This window comes from Neoarius graeffei, chromosome 8 (assembly GCF_027579695.1).
Source record: "Neoarius graeffei isolate fNeoGra1 chromosome 8, fNeoGra1.pri, whole genome shotgun sequence".
NCBI lineage: Eukaryota > Metazoa > Chordata > Actinopteri > Siluriformes > Ariidae > Neoarius > Neoarius graeffei.
This window is the reverse complement of record NC_083576.1, coordinates 59,152,322-59,162,265: the sequence shown is the minus strand read 5'-3', so window position 1 is coordinate 59,162,265 and position 9,944 is coordinate 59,152,322. Positions and strand designations below refer to the sequence as shown.

Sequence of the window (9,944 nt, the reverse complement as noted above, 5' to 3'; positions counted from 1 at the left end):
TGTGATATTTTTAACATTGTATATCTCTGATATTTTTAACACTGCACATCTGTGATAATTTTAATACTGTACATCTGTGAGGTTTTAATGCTGCACATCTGTGAGGTATTAATGCTGCACATCTGTGAAATTTGTAACACTGCATATCTGTGTGGTTTTAACACTGCAAAAATCTCTGATATTTTTTAATGCTGCACATCTGTGGTTTTAACGCTGCATACATCTGTGAGGTTTTAAACACTGCACATCTGTGAGGTTTTAAACACTGCATATCTGTGTTGTCCATGTTTTACAGCTGCTCTCTCTCCGTTCTCGGTAACACGGCGGATCGGTCACCCATACCAGAACCGCACACCGCCCAAGCGGAAAAAGCCACGCACATCATTTAGTCGCGTGCAAATCTGCGAGCTGGAGAAACGCTTTCACCGGCAGAAGTATTTGGCATCCGCGGAGCGTGCAACACTCGCTAAAGCACTCAAGATGACGGATGCACAGGTCAAGACCTGGTTCCAGAACCGCAGAACCAAATGGAGGTGCGTAACTTTCATTCATTCATTCAACCCAACTCTTCCAGGCAAATGAACAGCACTGACTATTACTCAGCACAGTTTGTACAAAATGAATGAATGAATGAATGAATGAATGAATGAAACAGTGAGAAAACTAAATGTTAAAAATGTCATGATATTCTAAATGGAATGCATAAAACCTTATTACTAAAAGCAGCCTACTGCTACAAGTAAAAGATTTACCAGACACCCTACAACACAATGCTATAAGCCTTCTGAGCAAATAAAATTGCCTCTGGTCATCGTACACTTCTCTATTTTCTCTCTTTTTTCAGTGCTAGTTTCATGTTTCCTCTGGACAATTATGAAGGAGGTTAACACAGTGCAAAATGTGTTGCAGGGAACAAAACTGGTCAGTTTAGTAGATATTTCGTATGGTATTTATTGAGGCAACCTTTTCATTTTTCACATATATCTGAAGTTTGTTTTTATGAGAAAAGCAATAAGTTTTACACCGCGCTGCTTCACCCTCACCCCTAGTTTGAGCCAGGATTATTACTATTATTATTATTATTATTATTATTATTATTAGTAGTAGTAGTAGTAGTAGTAGTAGTAGTAGTATAATGCTTATCTTTTTCAGAAAAACATATTCAGCCACATCCTAAACACACTCACAAATACAAAAATAACTGAATGTCAGCTAAACTTTATTTAAGCTGTCAAATATTTGCTCACTGAATTCAGCTACACCGAGCAGCACTAACCCATTACTATTTCTTGAACAGAAAGAAGCATTAGGGAAGAATGTAGAACATGTTAGAACAGTCAAGCATAAAGAATAAGTGAGAGGATGATTTTACAGTTTTGGATATGAAAGCGCATTTACAACTGTTTCGCCCTGTTTTGCTTTCTCTAACAATGGTAAATTTTATATGAAACAAACACCTCTTTTCCCTATTCAAAGCATAGTACATAAAATAATACATGATTATCAATCATATAAATCGAATTATAAATCTAAAAGTGATAAGCATGCTGTTATTAGACAGGCAAATAGACAAATCCCTAGATGATGTATTGAAAGTTTGGATATACTGTTTTTGTTTTGTTTGTGAACATTAGAGCCAAATATTTGAATGTGTCTCACTAGGTTACATGAAGAAGTGTTGGCCTAAACATGTGCAATGAAATAGATGTAGGGGGCAGAAAAACACTTTAAAAAAAACAAAGTGCAGCTTTAAAATTTAATTTGACATATGAGAAAAGTGCTGCAGGATACAAATGTAGCCTATGTAATGAGAACAATAAAGAACCATGGCTTTTAGATTGGAGTCATTTGTTAAAATTTGGGCCTGATCAGACTGATCCCCTGTTGGCACTAAATGTTTGCGGGGTTTTTTTGCACCAAGCCAGACAGCTCTCTTGCCAAGAGTGAGATTCATTGAAAAGGGCATTTCGTGTCTCATGGTTTAAAAAAAAAAAAGCACTTTGGTTTTGCTTAGCTCTGCTAAATGTTTTCCCTTCATTTTCTTTGGACACCAATTTCCTCGACCAAGCAGAAGTGCTGCAGCTCTTAAAAGCTTACACTGAAACTTGCTTTCTAGTGCATTATGGAGCCCATAGGTCTGAATAATTGAGTGTATGTCCATCCTTTCGCTTTAATCCAATCAACCTGTTGCTGTTGGCTCTTTTAGGACAAATGAGTGTGCAATCTAATTAAGGGCAGGCTGACTTACCTTGGTTTTTATCAACGAGCTACAATGGGCAGGCGAGCTGCTGCTGAAGCTGATGCATTTATAATGAAGCTTAGTCATGGCCTTTAAAGCATTAAAATTGATTAAAGCCATTTTGATGTGTCAACTCAATAATATATCCTTCTCTATTTCATTTAGACATTAGTGGGATCAGTTGTTGGCTACTTAGGTGAAATTAGTAGGCCATATAATATGAATTTATCTTACATATAGGGAAATGTGATAACTTCTTTTCACCTTACAAGGTATTTGTGAAATTACTGTAAGAGGTTTTTTTTTTCCTATTCAGATATGTGGAGCAAATACATGGAATAGATATTAACAGTAACAACAAATATGTGGTATATATTATGTCTTTGATATATGCTATATAATTATACTAAATACATGGCTTGTTATATGATATTATATGAACTAATATATAATAAAGAACCATGGCTTTTAGATTGGAGTCATTTGTTAAAATTTGGGCCTGATCAGACTGATCTCCTGTTGGCACTAAATGTTTGTGGGGGTTTTTTTGCACCAGGTCAAGAGTGAGATTCATTGGAAAGGGCATTTTGTGTCTCATGGTTTAAAAAAACAAAACAAAACAAAACAAAAACACTTTGGTGCTTTTGATCGCTTGAAATAAAAAAAAATGTTAATGATATAAATCCAAAAATATTCTTGTGTTATAGTTTAAAATTTAAAACATGCTTTTATCAGACAAAGATAATATGTGTTCTATATCCTGTATCTGTATCACTAAACTCCATCTTGTTTCTGCTTCCCAAACTGGCAATCTGTGCTGCTGAAATATTCAAAAGATAAAGTTTCATTAGAGGTAATTGCTCTCTTACTCTCACAGTCAGAAATATAAGAGCTTAAAAATTAAGCTACATTTACTAGTTTTGTCATATCTGAATAAGAATAAGCAACGTTTTTGGGTAATGTACTGCCATCAAATTCACTATAACACTTGCTTAATGGAAACTGCATTGATATTGCAATATTTTATATCAGCATTTTCTTTGGAAGCACCTCCCAGCAGGCAGTTTCTAAATTATTTACAGTATATGAGAAGTGCTTATCTTGGGTTCGACCCTATGTATGTCACATCGGTACCTGTATAGCTTTTCTGATGTTGATCATGGGTAGAATTATTGCCAATCTTCTCTAAGTCCACCAAAGTACACACCACAGCATGTTTTCAACATGTTAATGTCCTCTATGTACTTATGTTTGTTTATGCCATAACTATTTCCCATCGTTTTTATTCCCACACTACAAGAAAATGGTTTGGCGTATATGAAGTGTCTCCATAACATGTACAAACAGGATCTAAAACAAGCCAGGAAATGTCTATGTCAAATGTTTTGTTGAAATAGCTTTCTGCAGACACCTACAATAGATATATTCAATTCTAAATATGGACTTTGCATAATGCTTCAGAAATCCTTCATCAGCTTAGAGAATAACATTCATTTTTCAGTTTCATTTGAAGTCAGGATTTTGGTGAAGCTTGTTACATGTGATCATTTCAAACAAAAGGCTGATGAGAAAAACTAAATTTTTATTCAAAATATAAATACTTGATATGCTTTTTTAATTCAAACCTCTAACCAAAAATATATTCTGTATACAAGGGTGTGTGTGTGTGTGTGTGTGTGTGTGTGTGTGTGTGTGTGTGTGTGTGTGTGTGATATTACACAGGCACACAAAGTTTATCTTGATAAATTTATTTACAGTGGTGCTTGAAAGTTTGTGAACCCTTTAGAATTTTCTATATTTCTGCATAAATATGACCGAAAACATCATCAGATTTCCACACAAGTCCTAAAAGTAGATAAAGAGAACCCAGTTAAACAAATGAGACAAAAATATTTTACTTGGTCATTTATTTATTGAGGAAAATGATCCAATATTACATATCTGTGAGTGGCAAAAGTATGTGAACCTTTGCTTTCAGTATCTGGTGTGACCCCCTTGTGCAGCAATAACTGCAACTAAATGTTTCCGGTAGCTGTGATCAGTCCTGCACAACGACTTGGAGGAATTTTAGCCCATTCCTCCGTATAGAACAGCTTCAACTCTGGGATGTTGGTGAATTTCCTCACATGAACTGCTCACTTCAGGTCCTTCCACAACATTTTGATTGGATTAAGGTCAGGACTTTGACTTGGCCATTCCAAAACATTAACTTTATGCTTGTTTAACCAATCTTTGGTAGAACGACTTGTGTGCTTAGGGTTGTTGTCTTGTTGCATGACCCACCTTCTCTTGAGATTCAGTTCATGGACAGATGTCCTGACATTTTCCTTTAGAATTCACTGGTATAATTTAGAATTCATTGTTCCATCAATGATGGCAAGCCGTCCTGGCCCAGATGCAGCAAAACAGGCCCAAACCATGATACTATCACCACCAGGTTTCACAGATGGGATAAGGTTCTTATGCTGGAATGCAGTGTTTTCCTTTCTCCAAACATAACACTTCTCATTGAAACCATAAAGTTCTATTTTGGTCTCATCCGCCCACAAAACATTTTCCCAATAGCCTTCTGGCTTGTCCACATGATCTTTAGCAAACTGCAGATGAGCAGCAATGTTCTTTTTGGAGAGCAGTGGCTTTCTCCTTGCAACCCTGCCATGCACACCATTGTTGTTCAGTGTTCTCCTTATGGTGGACTCATGAACATTAACATTAGCCAATGTGAGAGAGGCCTTCAGTTGATTAGAAGTTACCCTGGGGTCCTTTGTGACCTCGCCGACTACTACATGCCTTGTTCTTGGAGTGATCTTTGTTGGTTGACCACTCCTGGGGAGGGTAACAATGGTCTTGAATTTCCTCCATTTGTACACAATCTGTCTGACTGTGGATTGGTGGAGTCCAAACTCTTTAGAGATGGTTTTGTGACCTTTTCCAGGCTGATGAGCATCAACAACACTTTTTCTGAGGTCCTCAGAAATCTCCTTTGTTTGTGCCATGAAACACTTCCACAAACATGTGTTGTGAAGATCAGACTTTGATAGATCCCTGTTCTTTAAATAAAACAGGGTGCCCACTCACACCTGACTGTCATCCCATTGATTGAAAACACCTGACTCTAATTTCACCTTCAAATTAACTGCTAATCCTAGAGGTTCACATACTTTTGCCACTCACAGATATGTAATATTGGATCATTTTCCTCAATAAATAAATGACCAACTATAATATTTTCATCTCATTTGTTTAACTGGGTTCTCTTTATCTACTTTTAGGACTTGTGTGAAAATCTGATGATGTTTTAGGTCATATTTACGCAGAAATATAGAAAATTCTAAAGGGTTCACAAACTTTTAAGCACCATTTTATATGAAGTGTTATACACTTCATATAAAGTGTTTTAAGTGTTATACACTTTCTTGTGTTATCCGTGTATCTTAATGTACGCTATATTTATGTATTTTGTGCATTATTTTACTAAATAAAATCAATCAATCTTCGAGTGGTGAACAAATTCACGAGTGAGCAAAATGAACAAGTGAAAATATTTTCAACATGAGAAGATAAACTTTATATTGTGTAATGTTCTAGTACTATATAGACACATCCACACAAAAAAAATGCAAGTTAATAAAAAAAATTTAATTTTGAACCAGTTTGTTATTTTGACAACGCATGTCTAGTCAGCGGGAAAACACTGGGAGTGACATCACTGGAGTGAAATATCGGGAAATACATCACTTAGGTCCAGGATGTATTTTGTATTGGGCAGCATGGCGGTGTAGTGGTTAGCACTGTCACCTCACAGCAAGAAGGTTCTGGGTTCAAGCTCAGCAGCCAACGGGGCCTTTCTGTGTGGAGCTTGCATGTTCTCCCCATGTCTGTGTGGGTTTCCTCTGGGTGCTCTGGTTTTCCCCACAGTTCAAAGACATGCAGGTTAGGTTAACATGGGGCAGCCTTAGACTGAGGTGCCCTTGAGCAAGGAACCTAACCCCCAACTGCTCCCCAGGTGCTGTTAGCATATTTGCCCACTGCCCTGGGTATGTGTGTGCTCATTGCGCATGTGTGTGTGCATGCATGTGTTCACTGCTTCAGATGGGTTAAATGCAGATAGGAATTGCACAAGTGTATGTGTGATTAATAAATTTCCTCTTCTTCTTCTAAAAATGTGAGTTTTTCAACACGAGAAGATAAACTTCACATTTTCAAGCCAATGTGTGGTTTTCGTTTTATTATATAGACACATTCACAAACAAAAAGTACCCAAATTTATCAAAACAATTCATCAATTTCCTTACAAGTGACATACTGAGATTTATGTCATGGTTTTAGTTCTCCATTCCCCGGATGTAGTTCGTATGAAAAATACGAGTGGCATATTTCCCAGTAAAACACTTGTGTGTATATATATATATATATATATATATATATAACAGTTATTCCACAAAATCGAGTCGTACATGAGCGGATAACCAGCGAGGCGCCTAGTTGGCTATAAGCCATATATGACAAAATTGAGTGGAATGACTGTTTTGGTCTATCCACATTCACTGGATTTTCAGAAACAGAGCATTTTTATTTTTTGCAAATTTGATAAATAAAAACTTTATACAAAATGTCTGACAAAATCATTTCTGCTTAGAATGTCACCAAACCAGCAAAATGACAGTAGCAATTTGTGAAAATTGTTATAGTAATAATTCTTGAAAAATTAAAAAAGGTATGTTCTTACCATCAAGTACTTTTATTCCACATTTTGTTGCTTTTTTGTATTTTTGGGAGCTTTGTAGAGTTTTTATTTTGTCCTTGGTTGGTTTAGCAACACACTTTACCATTTTGTTTTTCTCTACTCACGGTATAGGAGCTGATAATCTAGTAGTAGCATAGCCAGTCAGAGCGTGCAATTGCTCATATCCAGTGACTGTGGATTTTTCATACGAGTGACATTTGGGACATTGAGTGACATATTTTTTAATAAACTCAATCGATGGATTGGTTTGATAAATTTGGGTACTTTTTGTTTGTGAATGTGTCTATATGGTAAAAAGAAAATCACACATTGGCTTGAAGGTGTGAAGTTTATCTTCTCGTGTTGAAAAACTTGCATTTTTCATATGGAATACATCATGGATCTGAGTGACATATTTCCGAATATTTCACTCCAGCGACGTCACTCCCAGTATTTTCCCGTTGACGATGTGCGTTGTCAAAATTGCGAACTGGTTCAAAATTAAAATTCTTTTGATTAACTTGTGTATTTTTTTGTGGATGTGTTCATAAGCTTATATACACTTATATGTCATACGTAGTCTGTAGCTATATAGTTTTAAGACCCAACAACTTATTTTTATTGCTAACTTTTACTATTACACTATCTATCTCATTTTTAGTGCAGTAGTAAAGCTATGAAAACAAATTATCACAGTTTCTAAACAAAAAGTACATCAGCAATCACACACAAACTGCAACAATGTCATATTTTTGTCTCTAAAAATATGTAGAAAATACATATTGTAATATTTGTGGAAAAGTACTGGAGTATTTCCAGAAGTACTGGGAATATTCTGCTTTGTCATTTGTACCTATTTGACCACTTTGTAGACATAATGTCTGAAAGTCTGTCAGGGGTTACGTGCAAAAACAGAAGCAAGTGTGTCAAAGTTTTGCTTTTTATAGTATATATACACAAATATTTAATTACTGAATAATCTTTGCTCTCCAATGTTTCTTTCCATATGCCCAAGACTTTTGCACAGTACTATATTTATTATTAAATCATTTGAGTTATCTACACCTCAATAACTCAAAAACAATTAAGCTATAAATTTCGTTAACTTGGGCCTTATGTGCGCTGTTGTTGGAATAGAAATGCTCTCTAATAAATAGCTAGAGTATTCCTGTACATATTCAAATAATGATACTGATGTTTCAATAGAAGGACTACATTCATCAAATCAATGTGCTGAACTGGTCCATGAAGTTTCTTTCACAGTTAAATGGATCACTGGCTGTAAAAAGCTTGAGAACCCATTGGTAACTGCTTATTAAATGAATATTGTGTATTAAATAAATGTTTAGGATGTCAAACAATGTTTTTCAGATTTGTACAAATCACGAAACTTTCGTATTCAAACATGTTCATTGTGCAGCTTTCTAAAAAACATGAAAACCTCGTCACCATTGCCTAATTGCCAAACATCTGCTGTACTTATGAAAGATATGCTGAGTCACAGTATATCTAAACATGATTTTTAAAGACTGCACATTGTGCTAGAACTTTTATTTAAGGTTTCTATTTGTCTCTGCTCTCAGGAGACAAACGGCTGAAGAACGAGAGGCCGAGAGGCAGCAGGCGAACCGTTTAATGCTTCAGCTTCAGCAGGAGGCTTTCCAGAAGACGCTGAGCCAACCGCTCCAGCCCGACCCTCTTTGCCTCCACAACTCGTCTCTGTACGCTCTGCAGAACCTCCAGCCGTGGGCCGAGGACAACAAGGTGACCTCCGTCACCTCTGTCGCTTCCGTGGTCTGACCCACACCTCCCCATTTGTATTGGCTAATGAGAAAGGAAAGGATTTTATAGCCAGGGTTTAATAGGATTATGAGACGCAATTTAGGGGAACATTTGGGTGGATCTCAGACACACATTTGGACTGGTTTCAGGATCCTCAGTTCTAAGCCATAAATTAAGCATATTTATTTTGTCAAGCTCTAGCACAGATCTCACGTCATTCTGTCCTGCTGTTTGTGTTCTCTTCCAGTCATATATGGAAAAAAAATTGAGTCATTTAAATGCTTTATTTTATATGATGGTGTGGAATCAGCTTCCTGTTTGTAATGAGATAATACTGACTTGGAAGAATTGTGGGGGAGGTCAGTGACAAATGAGTGTGTTGCATTTCTTCATTCCCAAATGGACTGTAATGGAGGTTGAAACCCAACACACTCCTTTTTTTCTGATAAATATTGTTACTCCCACCTGAATCTGGTCATTAGTTCATCGCTTACACTCCGTTTTTACTCCTCTTCCTTCAGCTGCCCGTATAACAGAGGGCGGCATCCTGTTGTCTCTTCCAACCCAAAAGCGTGGATGAATTTCGCCCATCAAGACGGCTGTTTGTCTACGTGCCATCTGGCATCAACGAGGCCGACTCAACCACTGACTCGTTTGTTCTTGTTGTTTTGCTTTGAGCTCCGTAAGATGTATTTGTGATGCATGTTCACCGCGTCTCTTGTGTGTAGACTGGGACTGAAGACCTGGAGTTCTTCTTCACCTGAACTTTGCAAGCAATTACAGAAGATCTCCCTGTGTATTCTTCATGATATGACATTCAAAAGTCGTTTTATATTAAACATGATTGTGACTTCTAAAAAGGCTATCATTTCGAATCACATTTTTACTGTGTCTACCTCTGTGCTTTGCTTAAAACTGATAATGAAAACCAACAGATAATTGAGCTGATAAGTGAACTCAACAATACACTCACTCTGTAATGTTTTCCACTATCACTGTCTGTCGCTAGGAGGCTTTGAATGAGGTTGGGCTAAAACCTGATATGGCAAGGTGTTTTGCTGCCCGTGACCCACGTCCTTCCAGTGCATGTGTGTGCTGGTAAACAAGCATTATCATTGAAAAAGGAAAAGAAGAGTGAGTCAAAACAAAACATTTCCTCTCTGGATGCCACAGCACAGCGCTATCAGGGTTAATCTC

The 9,944-nt window shown here is 36.8% G+C and overlaps 1 protein-coding gene across 2 annotated transcripts in view; it reads left to right on the top strand.

The window, feature by feature from the left end:
• tlx2 (T cell leukemia homeobox 2) overlaps positions 1-9,601 on the top strand; it is an 18,951-nt gene extending 9,350 nt beyond the window's left edge. Inside the window, exons 2-4 of one of the 2 annotated variants that reach the window (XM_060926972.1) lie at positions 296-533; positions 8,549-8,729; positions 9,269-9,601. In XM_060926972.1, the coding sequence (XP_060782955.1) occupies positions 296-533; positions 8,549-8,729; positions 9,269-9,280 (431 nt within the window). In that variant the 3' untranslated portion in view covers positions 9,281-9,601. Of the gene's footprint in view, positions 1-295; positions 534-8,548 lie in introns of both variants that reach the window. The other variant, XM_060926971.1, reaches the window with a different exon arrangement.
• Positions 9,602-9,944: the final 343 nt, after the last annotated feature.